General features: G+C 39.2%; 1 protein-coding gene across 1 annotated transcript in view; it reads left to right on the plus strand.

The window, feature by feature from the left end:
* Positions 1 to 24357, plus strand: part of pdlim5a (PDZ and LIM domain 5a) — a 71917-nt gene that overhangs the window by 33296 nt on the left and 14264 nt on the right. Inside the window, exons 4-7 of the mRNA XM_059338146.1 lie at positions 13962 to 14001; positions 14757 to 15181; positions 19683 to 19855; positions 20260 to 20296. Coding sequence (XP_059194129.1) covers positions 13962 to 14001; positions 14757 to 15181; positions 19683 to 19855; positions 20260 to 20296 — 675 coding nt within the window. The remainder of the gene's footprint in view (positions 1 to 13961; positions 14002 to 14756; positions 15182 to 19682; positions 19856 to 20259; positions 20297 to 24357) is intronic.

The raw sequence follows: 24357 nt of genomic DNA on the forward strand, positions 1-24357 counted from the left end.
GAGACCCAGAATGGGCGACATGCTTAACTTGGAACTGACCCGCGTGTAACAAGAACATCGTGTTTGGCTTTCAAGAAGAGAGATAATTGGATTCCCTGTTTACAAAGGACGGAGAGGCTATGCTTTTACAAAAATACCTGGGTTAATGCAACTACAGTTCAAACAAGTTTTCCAGAGGGAAGAAGGGCAACTATCTAAAAGAGAGTTGTGGAGGCTGAAAAATATTTCACTATTGAGAAAAAGTGTGATATTATAACATTAAGAGTCCATGCTCTCACATGATAGCCATTAGTGCAATGGCAGTAAATTGTTGTAGTGTAATTGTTGTAGGAAAAATACCTGTTATTTGATTTGTATGCTTTTAAATCCATTTTGCATGTTATTCTTTGGGATGTCATATACTTTTCTTCTGTGTTTTTTAATTTTTATCTTGTGCTGCTTCCTTTCCTGTACAGGACTTAATTGAAAAAGAGATTTCAAATATCAATGGGAGCAATCCTGCTTAAATAAATACATAAATCCAAAAATAACAAGGTATAGTACAGGTTTGATCAGTTAGAACTTGTGAGACTTATACTGTTGCTGCAGAAATTCACAGCCTTTTGCAAATCCTCTGTACTCCCAGACACCCCGTGCAGCTGCCATTGTCACTTACTCGGCTCTGATATTTGCCAGAGATGTTCCAAAGCCAAGAGTGCTAAACTGGGCTCACCTGTCTCTGTCTTTCACTGCTCTGTAGTATTTATTAAATATCATCCAAAACTGATGGCCATCATCTTTGGCTGGGCTTTTAGTATTTGCTAGTAATATCCTAATACCAAGAGAATGCAGCCACAGCTCGACACACCTGTGTCTGTCTGTTTCTGAGTCTGTCCTTTTCGCCAAAGAAAACACAAATCCCAAGAACATTAGGGGTCTGTGAAGGTAGCCCACAGACATTCTGAAGCCAAGAACACTGTGTTAAGCTCATCTGTCTCTGCTTTTTTAATTCCTCTCTACTATTTGCCAAATATCTTAGTGAAAGCCAAGAGCACTCATCTTTAGGCCAGCCAGCATTGTTGAATGATTCCCAAACGGGCCACAGGAATAGTGTGAAGAATCATCTGGACTGATTATGAGAGAAAAACAAGAAGAAGTGCTGAATAATGATTATAAATGAGTTTTAGGGTGTGAGGCACAGAATATAAACTGTACACTCAGCAGTTTCTTCCATATAAAATAAACTTAGAATTATAGTTACAAATGACTCTATTATAAATTGTAATCAAGATGTTTTTGTACTCTTGTCCCAGGCGTAATTTGCCATCTTTTGTTTTAGTTCTCACATTTAGCTTTTGGTCTACTGTGTTATCACTTCAGATTGGCTGGGATATATTTAAAGGGGACCTATTATGCTCATTTACAGGCTCTTACTTGTATTTTGGGTTTCTTCTTCAACATGTTTACATGCTTTAATGTTAAAAACACATGATTTTCTCAGACTGCCCATGGCTGCTTCACCTTTATTCACCCTCTGTCTGAGGCGCTCCATGTAACACCTGTGTCTTTGAGCCAGACTCATGTAAAATCAGTCTGCTTTAATTGGTCCGTCTCTCAGAGTCTTCCCCATCTATGCTCTTGGTGCCTCTGTATTGTCGTTCATTGCAGCCGAGAGGATGACTGAATAGTATAGCGGCATTGCAGCACTTTTAGTAGGAATGTGATCCAAAACTGGGGAAAAACATTGACAACCAAGATTACAGGTTCCCCTGGCTTGTGCATGAAGCTACATATACAAGTGTATGTAAACACTGCAGAAACATGCTTAGAGTATGAATAGACATCAGTTTGAATAAAAGAAAAAAATATTCGAAGAGTTCAGAAAAATTGAGGTTTTTGCTCTCAGGAAATGTATCTACATACGTTTACCACTATATTTGAAAGTTTGACCTAATTTAATATGATGATTAATATTATATTGTAGCATTATATTGTATATATGGTAGAACCCTTTTAAATCAAGCCACTCTGTTTTTCTTGGATCACATGTAACATATCTGTGTGTCCATTTGAGTCAGAAAGATAAAGTATATATGTGTTACTTTTCAACACAACATACTCTATGTTAATTCAGACTATAGATGTAAAATATTCTTGCTATATAAAGATGAACATATTGATGCGGACGTTCTAAGGTGTACCTTGTGCACTCTCATCTCTCCCTGACATTTTTCAACCATTGTCTTCTTCAGGATCATCTGTTCAAAATACTATGGTTTTATAGTGGAAAAAAGAATCTGAAAGAATTCCATAACTTCAGGTATTTGTTCAGTGTCAGAGCCAGGATAATTTTATGACCACTGCTGTATCACTGTCGCCTAAATTTATAAGCCATGTGACTCGTCGCTCAGAGAACAGCTTGAGAGAAGTGCTCTTGCGTGTGTGTGTTAGAAAAAGAGCCAGAGAGAGAGACATAGTAAAAAAGGGGCCAGGTAAACAGAAACAGAAACTTGGACAATGAACCGAGAATCAAAAAGAAGATGAAAAAACATTAAGGAAAATAAAACCAATAAATCGTGCATCCCTGTGAGTGAATCCTCTGAGTGATTCTGACGCACATAACCCTCTCAGCAGACCTAAGGCCAGATGTTGAATATGGAAAACACTTCCTGGTCCAGCTGCGGATCATTTTGATGGGCAGGCTGTCTCAGCGCTGAGTGCTGGACCCAGCTGGAGTGCTGTCTCTTTAGTCTATATTTCTTTCTAACTGTTTGATGTACTGTGTTGTTTCTGTTTCTGCTGCCTTAAAAAATAACTGAGAGCTGCCAGAGAGAAAACTTGAAACTGTAAAGTAAACGGCAGAAAATAAAACTTGCTTTCTCTCTGTCACTACATTTCAGATGTACCCTTTATTATTCCTCTGTTTATTCTTCTGCTGAAGACACACATTGATGTAGTAGGTGCATAATTTGAGACCATAGTTCAGTGCCAAATAGATCTTACAAAGCCGCAGAACAAAAGGCTCATTAATCTTGAAAATCTGCTTTAATTCAGCCCATTTGAGGCCCCCTATGAGCATGTGGATGTCCTCATCCAGTTTGGGCCCCCTGTACTACTGGTTCCCCTTCCAGAGCCCCAGCATGTACTGAGTTTGCCTTCAAGGCAGAGATTCCTTAACTCCCTTTGTCCAGGACCTACACTTAAAGCAATGCAATCCTTATCTGACTCTCATGAAATCACACCAGGACTTTGGTTGTCTTGGGTTCAGCCTGTGTTGTGTAATTTCAGAAACACGGTTTAGGATGTACTTTAAATAAGTTTGACAGCACTGACATGGCTTTGATAAACCCAGATGTGCTCTGGGGATCCGTCCAGTGTTTCTCCGCTCCCCAGGTTGCATGGTTCTGGTCAAGATTGTCACAGTGTGTTTGTCAATCAGCTGCAGTGAGAAAGAAAGCTCAGTTTTGTGATTTCGATGTGTGTATATGTGGTTGCCGTGTGTAGTACGTCTTTCGCAAACAGGCTGGCAACACTCCAATTACAGTCCGTGGAGTCATTAGTTTATTCAATTACACTTTAAATCTTTTAAACGATGATGGCATAGTTCAGTGTGGGAGTAGCCATGAAGTGTTCACAGAGGTATGGCAGAGATTTATCAGGTCAGGAGTCATTAACAATGACTGAAAATGCTTTAAACATGCCATGTTGTGTTGCAAGAAAAATGTGTTTTGCCATTTGAGTACATGACTCCATGCCAGGGTGTGTTTGTGTCAGTCCTTGCCCCGTGCCTGTGTGTCTTTCTAAGCACCTCAATGTGAGCTCCTCTGTTTATATGTACAGTTTTTACTTCTTGGTCAGTCTGCTACGAAGCAGAGCTTTAAAAGTTTAAATTAGATTTCAAAAGACAACAGTCCTCCCATCAACTTCTTTTACTGCCCTGTGACTCCAGAGACAGTGCAGACAGTCAGACTTTCTTTCCCCTATACACACTTCCAAACATTACAAATTCATGTGAAAAGAAAACATCTGACCAGAGCTTTTAAAGGAGATATATTTTGCATGAATTTAATGTAACATAAAATTACTTTTTACGATCTTTGGAAAACATATAAGAAGAATTACATGCAGTAAAAGACTGTTCATGTGTTTTAGTGCCTTAAATTATGTGAGACTTGGTATGCCATTGGATGCAAGCATTGCAGCAGTAACTCTTCTTCTTTGGTGTCATCAAAAAATCCATGCATTGTGTTAGAATTTACAATTCTTTTTGTCAACACAGGTCAGTGTTTGTGGCTCATCATTTTATTTCTTACACTTATTTTCTTATATTTAAATACATAATATATAACCATTTACTGTTTATCTCCTCAAGGGGGTCTCTCAATCATAGTTTTTGTCTTTACTACCATTTCCATCACTGTAGTCAACTTCTAACAGTTTGGATTCCTTCAGTGGATTTTACAGAGAGCCAAATGATCCGCAGAGGTCTCCTCCTCTCAAAACCAAACGGAGCCTCTGATTAAAAACAGTAAAAACACTGAATGAAACCAGTTTGAGTTAAAAATCAGCGTTTCTCCGACTGTGTTTGGCGGACAACGGATGTCGTGAAGGGATCGTGAAAATATGGCCTAAAACTGAATAAAAAATACATTTATGATATATTATTTGCGATAATGTATGGACACAACTCAACAAAGACATTTTAGAGGGAAAAAGTGACATATTATACCTTTATTCTGTTTTCATACAATTATTTTAGTCTTCTAATGTTTATTTAGTGGAGAGGTATTAGTTATAGAAGGGTTAGTCCCCCTGCTCCGGTGCTCTGTTGGGGTTTCCATGTAGTACTGTTGACCTTCAGGCAGTTGGAGACATTGCCTCCTTTCTCTTGCCCGGGTAGGGTTTAACTAAATGTGCCTGTTTCCTCTCATGGTCTGCTTTTAAGACTCCTCAGGGTACCGCTCCACTGCTGGGTGTTTTTGGTAGAAAGTGAGCTACTATAAAATGTGCTTGTTTGTTGCTATGTTACCACAGGAAACACAGTGGCTGTGTTGCATGTTTTGGCATTTTCTGTCAGATTTTCTTCTGTTAAAAAAAGGACACTCTGTAATTGTTATCAAATCTCTTGCTTATGTCTAAAGATGTTTTTTTTTATATAGATTTAGCCAAAGGAAAGATATATAAAATATGTCTTTATGTACATCTGAGTACCAGAAGAGCCATCTTAAAACCCACCATACAGAGAGAGATACTGACCTGAATGTGAGAGTCAGGTCAAGTGTGTATTGAGTACAAGTTTTTGTTCAGACAGCTAGTGTGAGAGCCTCTTTTATAAAAACCATAGCAGACTCGTACCCTCAGGCTTTTTGTCTCGCCATATTGATTCTTCTTTTCTTCTTGGCAGAAGATAAAGAAGCAACAACAGTACAGCAAATATATATATAAAAATAACACCTCAATTCCAACACAGGTTTCAACATATTCTCATGAATGGGTTTTTGTGATTTCTTACCAAAATGTATCCAATGTGGTTCATAGGATGCCCTACAAAATAATGGTTATTTTAAGCACAGGACAAACATGTGAGTATCGCTTTTTTTTAAAAAGGAACTACTTGGATAGGTTTAGGCAACAAAACCACATGTTTGAGGTTAGGAAATATATCAGGGTCTGGTCTAAAGTAACTACTTCTGTACGTAACTTGACACAGTTATATCAGTGATGCAGAAGAAGGGTTAAGACATTTCTAACTGGACAAAAACGCCAGTCTCCTGGGACAAAGTCCTGGGTTCGTGTCCTCCACCTCCCCTCCTGCTATAACCTCTGCGTTACATAAATGGACACATTTTGCGGGATGGCTGCAGACTTTTATTAACTAGAAACCATTCTAGAGCATTTTTCTTCTGTACGTGACTACAACTGTTCAAACATACTTTTAATTTCCTCAAAGTTGATTTAATGAACTCATGTTTTTATAGTGAAACTGCTCTAGTTCCACCATATCTTGTTCCTTTGGTCTGGTCATCGTCAGAGCCTCTTTTAGGATCTTATGTGATGTCATACTCTGCCTCTGTGGAGATAGCGGTGGGAAGCAGTGGATAAGGAAAGGGGAGGATCACACACACACACACACACACACACACACACACACACACACCACCCACACACACACACACACACACACACACACACACACACACACACACACACACACAATAAAAAAAAAACCTACAGTACTTGTGATCTGTGGGTGACCCCTGACAGGTCTTGCCCAGTGAGGACTGATAAAGACAGGCAGACTCAGCTCCAGGATCTATTTAAAGGCCAGTTACAGATAATCGCACACACTAATCTTTAAATAGCGGAGAAATAACACAGTTGTTTTTGGATTTAAGCACACCAGCAAAGGAATTTTACACCAGCTTGTGAAATCAGGAGTTATAATCTTTGTTCACTCATCATCTCTCTTTGAGTATGTACTCATAGCTACATCACCCTCTATACCCCCACGCCACCACCACCACCACAGTACACACATACACACTGTTGACAGTTAAACACCAAACCACACGTGGCAGTAATTCTGCCAGTCACTCTGCTCTTACTCGGTGCCCTGGCATTCTCTCCTGGTCACGTTGGTCTGCCTGCTTCAGTTTAAGGTAAAATTACCAAAAAAAACCTGAAACCAAAGCAGCCCTTTCTTTCTCCTTTTCCCTAATAAGGCACAGAAAAAGAAATAAATAGACAAAGGCTCAGAGAGTGTGTCCCACCTTCGGGAATGACGACTGCATATGTTTTCGAGGGCTTTGTTTCAATAATCGTTATCACTTTTGTTTAAAGAACAGTGACCTCATTCTCAGGAAAGAGAAAAAAGACAGGAAGAAGCGGGTAAGAAGAGGAGATAATTACATGTAAATCACAACAGACAAGGATGAAACGGTGTAGTGACCGACTAAAAAAAGGTGAAGATAAAAGGGAGACCGGAACAACAGTTCGGGTAAAGATTTTTATTTAGTTAAAGCCATGTTTTACTTGAATGACCCTGGGGCACAGTTGTGCCTGTACATAAATTGCCAAGCTGCTAAAGTCCCTGATTTACACAGTGAGGGAGGAAGTCCCTCTCCTGTCTCCCCCCGCTTTGAATCATGTGTTTCATTCCTGAATCTGTTGCTGGATTCCTCTTGGGAAAAGGAAGGACCAGCTTGATCTTATTGCACACATGGATGCACAAACACACAAACCATGTTACCAAAATGATGCCAAGTCATAGTACCTTTTCGTGTCTTCTACATTGTACTATATATATAAATATATAGAGATTATATATAGAGATTTCTTGCTACCTAGTTAAAATTAAAGGGGAATTTCAGTATTTTTCAACCCAGACAAAATTTTGCCATGCTTTTATGTCAGAGTGACTAATGGAGATAAACATTTTTTTAACTCCAGTATTGAGTGAGAGTGAAATGGGCTGTAATCTAAATGTAAATGGCTTGTTCTTGCCACTGACAGCCTCATATTGTTATAATTGACTAGCAGCATTATGGAAAGATGAAGTCTGGTTCTGAAATCTTGCAATCCGTGAGTTGCTGCCAGAAGATGTAGGTTAGAGGAGAAAAAAAGGCCACTTCTAGTGAAGGTAGCATTACATTGATGCCGCTTTATTGCCCTTGTAGCTCAACTCAGGGCTGCAGATTACAGCACTGAAGCTCAATACTGGAACAATTTCAAAATTGTTCTACTTATTACTCACTTATTACACAAAATGTGGGAAAACAGGTTGCTGGTTGAAAAAATATTGAATTTCCCCTTTGAAGAGAAGGAAGGAAAAAAGGAGAGAATAATGAAAAAGGGTAAATTTGAATGATATAAAAAATGAAATTGATTTATTCAGTATTGACGTAAAGTGTGTGTTGGACTTCAGTCGGATTAAATTATTCCCTTCTGTCCTTGGAAGGAATGCAAAAGTCACCACAAAAACATACAAGAGCTGCCAGAACATGCCTCAGCAGGACAAATTAGGCAAAAATCGAAGATAAGATCACGGCTCATAAAGAACCAGACGGGATTTGAGGCGAACAGGACCAACTCTAAAAAAAGAAAGCAGAGCCATTTATAACTGGGCCAATAAAGTTCAAGTTTTTCACACATATGATATTTGGAAAAAAGAAAAAAGTGCAGTTAATCTAAAAATAGTCCCGAACACACATGCTGTGTGACTGTGTGTGTGTGTGTGTGTGTGTGTGCATTCATTTAAAGCCTATTTGCAGGTGCAGATGCTGCAGAGTGTATAAACTGCTCCTTGTAGTCTGTGTTATTGCACTACCCCCGGTAACATGTCCTGGGCCAAGCCGTCAAGCCTGAAATCACTGTCACCACTCCCTGCATAATACAACATTGTGTGTGTGTGTGTGTGTGTGTGTGTGTGTGTGTGTGTATTTTTGTGGGTGTATGTCAACTGGGCCTTTGTCCATTTCTTTTAACGAGTCTGTCATCCAAATGGCAGCACACTTTATTAGAGACCTGCTTCAGGCTGAAATATAATGATGTGTGTAGTTGTTTCAATGAGACTGACAGATTGCAAGAAACTATATGTTGTGTGTGTGTGTGTGTGTGTGTGTGTGTGTGTGTGTGTGTGTACAATCTTTCAGAGTACACCCATGTGTGGAGTTTTTTGTGTTTGGGTAAACAAAAGCTGTCGGGTGGAAAATTTAAAACACACTCATTTATGAGAGGTCACACACATGAAGGCATTGTGTGATAGAATCATTTCCACTCGTAAAACTGCTTCTACTGTGTAGCTTGTGTAGCATAGAGTGTGTGTGTGTTTACTGGTGTTACTAACAGATCCCAGCGAGTGTCACCTCCACCTAAACCACTTCTGCCTCTTGATCAACCCCTTTCTATCTATGAAATTACACACACACACACACACACATACACACACGCAACAATCTCTTATTGATTCAGTATGGCTGCTTGGTTGCTGGTGAAGCTGATGGCATGTCGGGGCACAGCCCTGGAAACATTGGCCAATGATCTCACTCTAGTAAGAATAGACCGGAGAGATTAAACACAAATGCACAACTGAGAACCGAGAACAGCCGCGAGGACACGGGTGATTTGAGAGGAGATGAAGAGACGACATCCTCCTCTTCATGACGGATCAATTTTATGTCATGCATTAATGTAGGAAAAGCTGTAAGGAGACTTAAAACACCATAACACGAATATATGTGGGTGCATTAAAACAGAATAGGCATAAATCTTACAACAGTTTACTTTTTTAGACTTGTACAATAACTTCAGATGAGGAGATGTAGATGTTGTCCTGAAACTCACAGAATAATAGAAAACAACTGGGGCAGTCAACAATAGAATGCAATTCAACACCACACAAAATGTGCTCTAATATTAAAATACAATTGTATTCAGTCAATACCGAGGATCATTCCAAAACATCTAACCTGACCCTACATGAACCTGCATAGTTTCTGTCCATATCTGACTTGAGCTTGAACCAAGGCAGCGGTTTTTGGCTCGAAGCCTAATTAAAACTCTGAAATTCCACTTTTAAAAAAGATTTTTACAAGCTAAATGTGTCAGTGTGGTTACAGCCATTCATGGGATTATCTCTAACAAGCGCCTTCTTGAATGTTAAACACAAAACAGTCATATACCATATTAAATAGAGATTTGGAGTGGTGAGTCATCACTTTCATAACTGTTGACGGCAACTGCTGTCATAGTACCCCAGTTCAAGCCGGGTGAATTTTTCAGAAATTACAGCCTGGCTTTGCCTGGACGCATCAGGTTAGGTTGGGCCTAATCAGGCTCAAGCAAAGAATCATACTGTTTACAGTTTTTACTGCTGGTCTGGATCATATTATTTCTTAAAATATCTGTCTTTTGTTCATTCCCTGTCATTTCTGGAGACAGTGAAAACTGAACAGAGAAAATATGATGAGCATGGTGTCAGTGTTACGTATTTCCTAAAAATAATTAACTAGGGAAACATCAAAAATCATACAAAGGAAACTAAGAAAACATGTTTGTGCACACGCAAACCCTGATGACCATTATTCAAAGACAAGTAAAATACATTTTACTGTAGATGACTTGTACATAACAAAATATGGAAATATGCTTTAGCTCCACCACTGTAGCCACAGTATACACTCGCATGCGGTAAAATATCAAAGCAAAACCAAAATGTCTGTCACCACAAAGAATTGCTGGAGAAACACAGACTCGCAGTAACACGAACAGACCAATCACTCTGTTATAAGATATTCTATGAACACGAAACAGAGTAAAGGACACGTAGAGGCTGACAGCTGACATGGAACATGCACAGTTACAAATGCAAACACCGAAAACAGAATCATGTTTTATACCAGCTGCTCTTAAACTATGAATCAAATGAAACTGTTAGTGGGAAGAACACACACATGTACACGTACAGCCCAGCAAATGTTTCCATTTGGTGTGCAGGAGGTAGACATGCTTGTCACCGTCACACTGTCAGTGTCTTTATTGCATCCACTTACTCTCTGACCCTTACACATTTGAGCTATGGAGAAACATTCCAGTGGCAAATTGTGCTGTTGTTCCTCTGCTATAGTAGAGTTTTCAGTATACACCCAATGGAGCATAAACACTTTTTCTAAGGCTCAGCTGACACAAACAGCTAATTACGTTTCGGGAAGATCAACCCGGATAGTTCCAACTCTCATAAATTCTTCCAAGTTCATGCCAACTCTCAGCAACATAAAAGGCATTTTAATAAAACAGTAGGTTGCTTCTTTAAAAGCCTAAAATTACCTTTGACTATGCAAATCCCCAGAGAAAAGGTTTGAAAGCCTCTGAGTTAAATTAAACTCTGGTTCTCATTCACATCTTTGTTTCCCCTTCCTCTTACCATATGACCCCAACACATTTCCATGTTGGTGTTTCTAGTTATAGCAGCAGTGTAATCGAGGCTACAGCACACAGAGACGGTGGTGGCGTATTTGAAATGCCTACCTGATACCCTGCAGCCTATTGTACCAGCTGTGTGTTAGTTCTGTCTTAGTGAAGTTAGGGTGTAAAGTCCATACTAAAGGATAAGTTGAAACTGTTAGTTTGGTACTGTGATGTTTGGTCGCACCACAAAGATGTAGGTTCATCTTAGCTACTCTGGCATAAAGTCCACACTAACCAAAATATTATATAATAAATTTAAACTGCTCGATTCATTTTTTTTTTTCATTGTTATTGCTATTTAAAATTGATATAATCTTATTTTATTGTCGGGCTCTGTGAATCAAATCAAGAATAAGCTAGCTAGTCTAGATTCAAGACTTTTATATGTCATTTGCTCAGGCACAAAAATGTACTAGGGCATTGGAATTCTTGTCTGTAAAATGCCTATAAAAAATATTCACCCCCCATTTTGTTGCTTTTACACATGAAATCATGGTCAATATAATTTGGCTTATTCTTGTCCCATCACTCAGTTTGTGAGGACGGCCAGCTCAAGGCAGATTGGTAAAATATAAAAAGTAAATGGTAAATGGAGTGCACTTATATCCAAAGCGCTTTACATTACAGACTGCAGTCATTCACCCGTCCACACACACATTCATACTGGTGGCCGAGGCTATCCTTAACGGTGCCATGGTCAGGGATCGAACCACCAACATTCCGATCAATGGGCAACCACTCTACCAACTGAGCCACATCCGCCGTCAAACAAGTGCCAACAAGTGCCATACTCCTTTCATTTCTTAATGATGGATTTAACTGAACTCTGTGGGATGTCCACTGTGTTGGACATTTTTTGTAGCCATCTCCTGACTTATACTTTACAGTGATCTTTTCTCTCAGTTGCTTGGAATGTTCTTTTGTCTTCACGTTGCAATTGTAGCAGATTACTGATGAACTAGAGACAGTGTTTTTTTATACTATAATCACTTGACACAACTGTATTAAGGTGATCTCCAACTGTGACAACTAGCTGGACATCTGCTGAATTAGGTCAGTTACTTTAGAGGGGGTAAATATTTATGCAGTCATATATTTTACCTTATATATTTTTTGATTAATTGACACTATTTTTGTAAAAAAAAATCATTTTTCACTTTGATATTGGAGATTGCCAATTCTTGGCAAAAAAGTCAAATTAAATTGACCATGATTTCATGTGGAAAAGCAACAAAAGGGTGAAACATCCAACGGGGGTGAATACTTTGTATAGGCATTGTATCTCGTACACCCCATGGTCCCTCTGCCTCACTCCCGTCAGCTAAGACTAGTTTGCCTTAAAGGAGAGCCGGTCGCACCTACGGAAACTTAACTCAAATTTAGCCCGTGCAAACCTCAGTGCTGGGAAACACAGTGGTGGTGCAGCAGTGTTGAGTCTAACCTGGGTAACAGCAGCAACAGAAAGTTTGCTGATCTAGCGGGGAGGATGCTAAAGGTCATTGTCTGCTTTCTTGCTTAGGCTTTGTTTTTCTTGAAAAAGATATGATGTCACACAAGTTGTAGATGACCACAATAAAAGCCTTTTTATTATATTGATTCAAAGATGAGGGTCACAGGGTGGTGTAGTGCACTGTCGCCTCGTAGCAAGCTTCCTCCCACAGTCCAACACATGCAGGTTAGGTCAATTAGCAACTCTAAAATGAATGGAATGAATGCTTGTCTGTGATAGTCTGGCGAGCTCACGCTCAATGTCAGCTGGGATTGGCTCCAGCCCCAAGCGACCCTACTTTGGATAAGCGGTTAACGATAATTAATGAATCATTTAGGCATTCAAAAATCGATTGAAAAATTGTAAACTAAAATATTGTGATACTTAAGTGGATCGTTTTTTTCCTCACCTGCTGAAATATTACCAGAGTTGCTGTGTGACTGCACAAAATAGGTTAAAATCCTTTATGATCCTCACATTTCATGTCAATGGAACAGGCATTATCAGGACATTGTTGGCAAGCCACTGAGAAACAAGATGCAGGGAGGAAAAGGCCAAGTGTATGAGTAGCTGTGTGTGTAGACTGATATGTTTTCAGCTACTACAGAGCTGTCGGTTCAGATTTACAGAGGTGAAGGACATGAACCTCCCTCTGGAAGTTTCTAGAAGGGCTGCTCTGAAAAGAATGCGGGGCTGCTGAGATTCACACGTCTTCTGTTACTGCACAGCTTTCTTAACCTTTAATTTACGTTAACCTGTGTTTTTTTCCCCTTTATATCATGTTCAATAAAGCTGTGATGAAGTGCAACATCCATTTAAGTTACATTCATTTGTTCCATGTGTGGAACTGTCCGAACATGTGTATGACATATATTAACTGTCAACAAGAGTGATTATTCAACAATAACTGCTTTAAATAATCGTTTTAGTTCATTTTGCATCAATGAAGCAATGTCCTATTTTGCATCAATATCAATATCACCAGATGGGTCAACTAAAAACGCTATAAACAGATGAAAAATGATCCGTATTAGGATGAAGTGCTAAGCTGATGTCACCTCTGAGGCAGTTTAACAGTGTGGGTAATTACAAGTATGTTCCTCAGATGACCTTTAGGTGAGCTCATGCCATCAAGAGTATCAAAGAGCAAGAGTATCAGATTGATACAAGCCTTTATATACTAAAAACAGCTGCCTTCAAAAGCACACATATACTGAAAGAGGCCCCCATTTTTCAGCCCCTGCAACTTAAATTTCATAGTCAATTTTTCTATACTGAGAGCTCAGGTTCAGTCATAATTCACCATAACCCCAATAAGATCTAAATATTTTACAGTATGGTCTTAGCAGCTTTGAATGCCTCTATAAGTCTTGTGTTATTGTACCCATGCAGTGTCAGCTAACTGCCATTCAAATGTATAAGAGTCCCTTTTTTTTTTAGATATCAGAGAGAGACATTGTCAAGGTGAATAAAACATAACTAAGCAATCATTACTCATTCACTTTCTCTTCTCCCTCCCTCTCTCCAGGGCCTCCAGTGTTCCTAAACCACCTCCTGTGGCACCAAAGGTACTGTAACACAGCACGTCATCGAAATAACAGAACATTTAAACACTTGAGTGCACAGCATGTCTATTGTTAGATACAAACAATTATGAAATATTAATGTTTAATTATTGCAAGGTACACCAGGTGAAAAAATTACCTTAATAATGACCTTTAAAAATAGTGTAAATTTGAAGTGATGATATAAAAACTGTTCATTGTTTGAAAAATTGTATAATAATTTTCTTTGGTATTAAGTGCTGAATTTTTTTTTCTTTACCATTAAGATATAAGTTTTGCTTACTGACCAACTGTGGATTTACTGGGAAATAGGAAAAAAATAAATGTGAAAAGTTATTGAATCAGTGATGTATTATGATAAAGCAGAAGAAAAAATGATTTACCTGGGGTACTAAGTGCTTTGAATAGTTTTGTAGTCACTACACCCTTCTGAAACGATGCCATACAAACATTTTTGCTGCATGAAAGCTACTTTTGTCTTGATTTATGTAATTGTGTTTTTTTCTTTAGTGTTATTATATATATATTTTTTAAATTGTTAATAACATAAGTATACTGATGCTTCCCTATCCCCAGAAAATTCCTAGAACACATTTACAGCCACTGAATTAAATATTCTTGAATTGAAACTTCATTAGATGGACAGATCACAGGCTGTATCCAATATGAATCCTATGGGACGAAGCATCAGTATAGCGTGTGCTGTGTCGTGATTTGTTTTCCGTTTGTATTTGCATGCTTTTCTCTCATGCCGGTAGGACGACCGATCAGACATCATAAAACCAGTGGCCCTCACCCATCCCCCTCCACCGTCCCATCCCCACCCTCACTCCTCCAGCCCCTCCACCACCCACTGCAACAAGACCTCCAGACCTTACGGGGGCTGCGGAACAGAGTACCCTTCCTCACAGTCCCCTTTCGCTCCCTTCATACCATCGCCATCCTCTGCCTTCACTCCTGCTTCCTCCAACACCAGTTCTCCTCTTCCTCCTCCTCCACCTCCTGTCTCTTACCCATCCTCCTCCTCCTCCTCCTCCCCCCCTGTCCTCGTCGCGCCCCAGCCGTCAGTGTATAACACACCCATCAACCTCTACTCCACTGAGAACGCATGTGAGGTGGCCATGGGGCAGAGGCGGGGTCTGTTGGAGAGTCAAGGCGGAGCCTTGCCTTTGCACCTTAATGGGTGAGTGGCGCTCTCTCCAGCCAATCAAACGAATCCATTCTATGCATTTCTTCTCCCTTCAACTTTCCCCGTCTTCTGTTGAAGCTTTCAGATGTGAGATGAGATGCTCCTTGGCCTGTACAATAAACAATTAAACATAAAACAATAATAATAAAAACAGCAATGGCAGTAATATTTAAACAACAATAAAACAATTACAAATAAGAACAATAATAAAAACAACAATGACAGTAAGAATAAACAACACTAAAACAGTACAGACAAAAATTGGCAACATTAAAAAAAAATTATGAATATATTAGGGGTAGACCAGTTTTGAGATGTGACTTGAAGGTTGACAGTGTTGTTAGAGACCGGATGTACTGAGGGAGTTTGTTCCAGAGTCGAGGGGCAGAGAGCTGTTTCAGAGTTGTTTATTACATGCAGCTCACTGATCGAATAACCAGAATTGGAATCTTTTCAAAGTTTTTCGACATCATTAAATCAGACCCACATGTCTGTTTTGTTTAGAAGGGAAAAACAGATTGAAACATATAGTGCACACTTTACTGAGATCCACAGTTTGCAAGACAAGCCTAATTATGATACTTCTGTTTGTGAGTGTTGTTTATTGACAAGTGAACATCACATGTTGGCAATCTGATGCAGGTTAGGTTGCCATTTACCAAACAAATGTCACCAAACAGAAATACTGACAGTTTTTTGTGTACAGTGTTATAAGTACCATCCTGGACAGACTGACATGTAAGCAAACTAAAGTGGGATAATGCACCGTTTGTTTACTGTGGCAACTTGAGAACGGAAATTCTGTACTGAAAGATATTTAATAGCCGGGGTCTTGCGATGGAAAACTGGAGACTTTATGAACATTAATTGGGCCTCTGCAGCCCCGCTGAAATATTGGAACATAATAAAACATGAGCTGACGTTTTTCAAGGTTGAAATTTTAGAATTTCTTTTTTTTATAGCTACAGTTAAAGTACATGTAGAAAACTATAGTGCATAGTCAAAGTGAAACATCCCTGGCTGCCTTCATTGTGTCATGAATCATTCATGATATTCTATTTTTTTTGTGTCTCCTAGTAAAAGTACACACTTCTTCTCATCGAGGTCAGGTGTTTGAAGGCATCACCACATTTAAAACATATTAGTTTTTACTTTCATTTGAAGATGATACTACAAATAACAACTTTACTCACTCAGGGTGTCTCTTTACATATTTCCCGCCAACATCTTTACCCCCTCTGTTTCTGTCTCTTCATCAGCTTTCCTCTATTCTGAGGCATAGTGAGGTTAACTGTGCTGCGATGCTGTCACTAAGCTGTGTATATATAGCCTGCATTGGTAACTGAAGCTGTGTGGCATTCTCTTTGCTCTTGTAGCAAATCAGTCAGTCAATAAAGGTTTCAGCCTTGAATCCGTGCAGATTTACACATACATACATTCTTTACAGACCGACACACCTTCATCAAGCCATTTTTTCATTCACTTGTTCATTCATTCTTGCAATGATTCATCTCAAATTAAAACAAGGAGGAAATACACGGATGTTTGTGATTTATTGCATTCAAATGACCAAATGCCAAACTTTTTTCTGTTTTCTGAGTCATCCTTTCTCCGTTCATCTTCATGTTTACACTCTCTGTGCTCTTTTCTGTGGGCAACACAAAAAGGATCAGTGGTTTCTCTTACTGTGACACTCAGCAGACACCAGTGATCTGCACAATATAATCTTACACCATAGCCGTGCACACATGGACAGACACACAAGCTGCCTTTCAGTTGGGTACACAGCATTCCCCAAGTATCCCTGATGTCATTTAATAACATGACATAGTTTATTAAAGCAAGATCTGGATCTGTCTTCGGTACTTTTATGGCTTCCACTTGCTTTCATGAAAACATTTTTTATCTCAATGTTCTTCTAAACTTTTTAAATCCTATTGTCAGTGACTGTGTAGCCTGGTCTAGTGGGCATACATGTTAGTGCACATATGAGTACCAAGTACGTTCAAAAAGTGACTCCACTGAGCATCCAGAAGCTTCTATCAGTAGGGAAGGAGAGCGAGAGCTGTGTGGAGGAAATCCCTGCCCAGACTCTGAAATATAAATATGCTTTGAATGTTGTTTACAGAACCTTTAATCAACAACAACAACAACAACAACAACAACAACAACAACAACAACAACCACATTTTTCTTGTAACACTATAAAGAGCATGTGCATTTCAGTTGGTGGGGTTAATATGTAGAATGATTTGGAGTCCAGATATATATAATTTTAAGAAAAAAAAAAGAATATGAAAGATAAGAAATATGTTTATTAATGGCCTTATTGATATTGATTGAGAGTTTCCTATACAGTATATTTACAGTTAATTGTATTTAGCTGTATTTTTTTTAACTTATGTTACACGTTTGAAATAAACAAATCAAATCAGGTGATCAAATTATATATTCAGGTTCAAGCGGTTACTTATTTCCAGAATCAGTTAATCCATCTATATACATATATATTAAAAAAAATCTATTTCTGAGGTTACAGTGTGAGACAACATGTCTGTGCGTGCTTGCATCGTGCTTGCCTGTTTGCATGCTGTAAATGAGCTGTGTGATTCGTTTCAGAGGGGATGATCGAAAGACCGTTTTCAATGTCTTTTGGAAATGTCAGTGTTCTGTCTCTCTCTCTTTCTTTCAACCCTTGTTCTTCTGCTTTGCAGACTGCAGCAGCTCTTCAAGTCACAAAGTTAGTCTCTGAAGCATGTCAGGTTACGAGCGTTTGACTGTCTGCCTTCATTTTTACTCATCCACCCTTTTGCTTTACCCGTCTGTCTACTTTACCATGCTGCATGCATTTGCTTATGATTTTACTGCAGAGCATGAATCATATTTGCAATGTTTTATAGTTCTGTTAGCTTATTCTGATGCAGTACACATGCATTCAGCTAATTAAAATTTAAAGTTGTGTGTGATATAATATGCTGAGGCTATGCTATATTTCTTACTGTAAATCACAAATATGATATTGGCAGCACACACACACACACACACACACACACACACACACACACACACACACACTATATCGTCAGACACCAGTATAACTGTAAGTGTATGACCAGGCTCACACAGAGCCGTCAACACTCCCACACCCACATAGCTGCTGCTATGACAAGAATGTGTTGAGAGACACTCATAAATCAGTCTATTCAATGTGCTAGGTGAAGGTGTTGGTGAGTGTGTTGGTGTGTGTGTGTGTGTGTGTGTGTGTGTGTGTGTGTGTGTGTGTGTGTGTGTGTATTTATAGGTGATTTATTGACAGCAGGGCCTGAAAAGTCTTCAATGCCCCTCTGTGTGTATGTGGGTGTATTTGGCGTGAGGGTTGATTTATAGACAGCCAATCAGCACTGCTGCCTGTTAGCACCCTGTTGCCAAGGAACATTGTGGATTCATGCATTCACAAAACACAAACCATGGATTTCAATCATAATTCTCCTGCACACTCGTGTTTTTCATGACTACTAAATTAAATTATTCTATGATCTTTTACTGGCCAATTTAGGAATGACTATACTTTTAGAGGAATCCAGACAATCCAGCAGCACCACCATGTGGCCGCCAATAGAACTGACTTTAAATATTTTATGTATTTATATGTATATACTCCATGGATATTTTGGCTCAAATTTTGCATGCATTGGTAGTTATGGTCCATATGTGGGGTTTTTTCTAACTTTCCTTCATCTATGTTCTACTGCATGCTTGTTAACATTTATTTTAGTTATTTATTTTTTCATTTAATTAATTCTTTATACTTGTATCTCTTCTTCTTCTACTTTTCTTCCCTTTTAGTGGACCTCAAAGTATTTTGAAGTAAGTCTTTTCAGATTGTCTCTTTATGACTTTTATGAATGTTGCTGTTCTATTCTCCCCTGCCTTTATTCAGCCTATGCCTGTTTTCTTCTGTTTTGCTTTTCAAGAAAACCCCCACCACCAAGGTATCAGATTGGTTCAGATATGGTCACCAAATGCATTTAACCAAGTGTTGTGTGATTTTCACCCCCTTTTCCTTGTCTAATAAGCACAAATTCTTGGTGATTTTTTTTACTGTGTGCCACCTTGCCACCTCATATATCATGGAGTCTTAATAAAATTCATCTAACAGAATCATTGTGTGTAAAATAATGCAAATTATTCTACTGTATATCAATTTAAATCCTCGGTTGAAATTAACCTCCTTAAAAAAGACTAAAAACAGCTTTGTCTCGCAACACACTCAGAGAGAAAGCGCCTTATACGTACTTACAGTAGTAGGTCAAGGAGAATAAAATGTTTTATTGGATCCTGCAATATTAAAAGTTCTACATTTCACTTTTATATGCTGTAATACCTCCAAGAAATGACATCAGTCTCCATCTCTATTACTCTGATCAATTATATGAAAGGGAGACTGTACAATTAAAAGTACATTTGCTGATGTCATCCATCCCTGTCCTTCCAGAGTTCCAAGGAAACACATTGTGGACACAGACATCCATTTTTACCATGTGCCCACTCATGCTGATGCTAGCAGGAAGCGCATAATGGAGGACACAGAGGACTGGCGCCCTCGCGGCGGCACCACCCAGTCCAGATCTTTCAGGATTCTGGCTCAGATCACCGGCACAGAGCGTGGTACGTTCAAACACAGGGACAGCCTTTGTAACAAAAAAGTGTTTCACCAATCAATTAATTGCAAACATTAAAACTATTCATTTCCAGCTAGTCGACACTTAATTTCAATTTAAGTTTGTTTAAACTGATCCGACAGCATCCAATCATGCTGCAGGAGAGAACCAAGAAGAACAAATACATTTTAAAAAGCATTCATTATATATGTTTTTATTAATATATTATTACTCTGTTGCTTAAATGGTATTGCATTTAGTGAAAAGCACATTATGACTTGTTTAGGCTTCGAAACCCAAAATTTAGGACTTGAGACTTGTCAGTCTTGATTTGGGACTTCTCAGGTGGTGCCGCTTCTGGTACAAACCACAGTATATTCTTTAATGGACTTTCTATTCTTTCCCTTGCAGCTCAAGATGAGGAAAGTGATGCAGCCAAGAAGACAAAGTAAGTGCAATGAAACTGCCGACTGTGGTTTTAATAACCCCATCATCATTTTGTTTGTTATTGTATGAGTAAGTGCATTGTGTGGCTTAACTTTTGTACTGTTATTTAGTATAACCCACTCCATGGGGAGCCTCTTACATATGAGGGATACATGTACACACATGGAGCCACTGAAAATCTGACTACATATCTCTGTGTCACAGCTCTGGCAAATGTATTGATGTGGTGTGGCCTCTTCCTGTCTAGACTGCAGAGAAAGGATCACATTTGAGCCATTAAGTCAAAAGCCAGACCTCTGTGCACTGTATCTCCATTCTTAGTTGCTCCAAAAGTTCAGAAAGCAATTTCGAATTCAATCCCCCTCTGAGATTGCTGAAAGCTAAAATGTTTTCACCTGTGTACTGCTTACCAATCAAAGTGTAGCTTCAAATGATGGTGTGTGTGCTCCTGCTGGTTGTTTGTGCTTTCGGTTATGGATGTGACAGCCATGCACTGCTGCATGTTGTTCTAACCTGTGATTGTGTTGTTGACAATCATGGCTCGACCGTCGGTGTTGTTCTCAGTGTGATGTGATCCATTGGCTGTTCATTGCTCTTGGTGGTTAGTGGCGATACGTGTGGTCACTTGTGATAACATGCAGACATTCCTGCTGTCTGTGGGTGTTGGTGTGTGGCTTCGTGGTTGAATTCATTCATCTTATCAGTCCATACTGGCCATAATTCATGGTCTGCACTTAGACCTCATGATACAGGAGGTTCTCCTGATATTCCTTACTCCATTTCTCTCTCTGGAGAACTGCTCATATCCACCCCATTAAAACACCCCCTGTCTATCATCAGCTTCTTGTTTTGTGATAACAGCCCTTACAGTGTCATCAGGCTTCCCTTGTGGCATGGCTTACAGTGTCTTTTTGCAGATTGTCAGGCAACCACTCTACTTTTCCTAAATCCTTATTTTCTTTCTCGTTTGGTGTGTTCTTCTTCTCTTCTTTTCTCTCTCTTCCTGTGGCGGCAGAGTGAACAAGACCACTCGGATGGTGATTGGTCCTAAGTACAACGAGCTGAGAGACTGGCACCACGGAGTGTCTGCTCGCACCCTCAATGTCCAGTAGACTGTGTGTGTGTGTGTGTGTGTGTGTGTGAGAGAGAGAGGAGAGTGTGGTTGTCTACCTGTGTATGTGTGCACTATATCAGTTTGACTTCTGTAGGTGGTTGTTTATGAATGTGACTGTTGAAGGGATAAAAGCTTGTGGACTGATGGCAATAAAGGAAATAAAGCAGAGTACTGAAGTAAACGCTTGGAGAAGAACTGCTGGAGTGTGTGTGTGTGTGTGTGTGTGTGTGTGTGTGTGTGTGTGTGTGTGTCCTTCCTTCACACTTTAGGTGGCTGCACTGTGCACTAGCCTCATTCAGACCTTTAATTAAGTGTTGCTTATGTACTCGGCCACACCCCTGACTCCAGCCCTAAAGGTAAACTGTAGATGCATAAATACTCACTTTTATTAGTGCGCTTACTTCATTATACATGAATTTGGGTTTGGTTAAAACTTTGTATGTTCCCTTCTGCTTACACAGGCGTGATTTCATGGAAAAAAGAGTTATCTGCATACTAATAAACACTTAAAACATTCATTTGGACTCACACTCTGCTACACATAATCTTCTTCTTCTGACTTTACATAGTGTAGATTGTGATAGAGACAATACACAGGACCTGTTCCCACTGTAATGACAAGCAGCTGAGGTGGCCTGCTGAGAGTTGTACAGGCAACATTTTATGAATCACTTTTCATTATCATAACACAGAACACATAAACACAGAACAACATGGTGATGCACAGATAATCTGTGCATCACCACGTTGATGCACCATCACAAATCTCAGACATTAAAATTCTGCAGCCTATTCTGTTAGTCTGCAAACAGCTAATGAGAAAGAAATACATTAAAAAAAGGACAGACAAAACTGTTGTCCCACTCATTTACAAATGCACCACATTGCCTTCCGTACCACTGTAATGTAGATGCAGCAAAAGAGTGTATTTCTGAGGTCAGTGAACATAGTAAATCTGGCCTTGTGCGAGTGCATTGAAGACACTTCAAACCTATTTAAAAGCTTTAATAGCTTGTTTACAGCTGTTTTATCTGCCAGCACTGGAACGCATGAAATATGTTGGCATCTGAAAAATGGAAAGAGCGTTTTTAACACGTACGTAGTGTGTGTACAGTAAATATAAACCAATAGCTTATGCTATGCTGCTGGGATGTAACCCGATTGGTGCTGTAATTCATTGTGTGGTATATGCAAGTAAGGAAGGCTTCTTTCAGTGAGCAGGTTGTTCAGCTTTGATGGTGTGCAAAGTGACTGTATAAATGCTATAATGCTTGTAATGCAATGGTTTTCATTTAATGCCCTTGCTATGTAAAATATTTCTCCAGTGCCTTTACATTAATTTTACCCTATGTTTACTTTGCAAATTTAACAATGGTTTCTTCTTTGTAGATTGTAATGGTGTGTTATTTTAAAGAAACAGCTGGACATGTAGTGGCTGAAATATATCTTCTGTGTTTGAGTTTGAAGAAACTATTATTCTATATTGTAGCTAATAAAGTGATTACCTTTTTTTCTTGTTTCCTTTTCTTCCCATCTTTGGCGTCCATTTCTGTCCTTACTTTCTTTCCTAACTCTTTTTTTTCTTCACTCTTTCTTCTTCTAGTTGTCTCACTGAATCTGAAACAAACAGTGGCGAGGTCAGGTATAAATCACCATCTAAAACTTGTGACACTTTTTATCACCTGCTCACCTGTCAGGCTAAACAGCAACACTGTAGCCACTTTTAGACAAACAACAGCCACGTAGGAACTAACTTACCATGTCTTATAACAATAATCATATCACAATATAAAGTATCATAACACTTTATAACTATAATGCATTGTCAACTCACTTTTAATGATAAGGTTATGATTAGCCTAACTCCCTACCCTAACCCTATAATCACATTAAAATGCATTATAACACTAATTATAATGCATTATGAAAATACTTTAATGTATTAAAAGTATGGGAATTATATTACATGATGACCATTGCTAAAAAATAGCCTGGAAGTGACCAGCAGCCATGAAGTATTAGGACACATGACCTTATAAGTCATTATAAAATGTCTTATAATATGTTATAGAGTGCCTATAACTATAATGATACAGTGCTATAAGAAGATTATGTTTTAAGTAAGTTTATAATGTATTATATATATAGGCGTCACAGAATGATTTATTTGAAATGCATAGAAAACTAAGTTCTAGTGCTCTGCTATCTGTTTTCTGCCAGTGACAGATCCCCAATGCATCAGTCCTCTGAACATGTAGGGGTTTCACTCTCTGCCTTCAGAGGAATGAATGATGCAGAGGCCACACCCACATCTGATCACATTGATCAGCCACAGCATCAGGCTTCAGACTCATCAGCCAATCAACAACTGCCAGAGGAGGGCGCTACAATCCCCAACCATGTCCTCATTTCCAAACCGGGCAGCCTCTTAAAAACTCAAGAGAACAATGTGCCTTCTACAGGGCTCCACCACTTAGTCGCCATCCCAATTACATATTCAACTTCTGCTAACATGATTTGTCAAATACACCCAACCCATTTGTCTAACATGAACTATCCATTAGGCCCAGTGTTGGTGCCTTTAACATACACTGGTTCAACCCAAAGTCAGACACCATCATGCTATACCCAAAGGCCAAATTGCACTTCTCCTGATGCACTGTTTATGCCAGCCAACATCCCACAATTTCCTGGGCCAAGTCCTGTCTGTACCCACACTCCAGCATCCTGTTTACCAGTTTCTAGTGTATTACCTGCTCAAGGACTTTACATGTCACATAGTAGCAACTCCTCATTAGTGCAAAACCAAGCACCAGAGGCTTCTTCTGATCCCGTCCCTGTCCATAAACCCGCTGCTTCACAAAGTGCATCTACAAAGCCACTTAGCTTTGGACTGCCCACAGCAGACAGGTACATTAAGCTTGGGATTTTTTATGAAAGCTCACAGT

This window comes from Centropristis striata, chromosome 7, assembly GCF_030273125.1.
Source record: "Centropristis striata isolate RG_2023a ecotype Rhode Island chromosome 7, C.striata_1.0, whole genome shotgun sequence".
Taxonomy (NCBI): Eukaryota; Metazoa; Chordata; class Actinopteri; order Perciformes; family Serranidae; genus Centropristis; species Centropristis striata.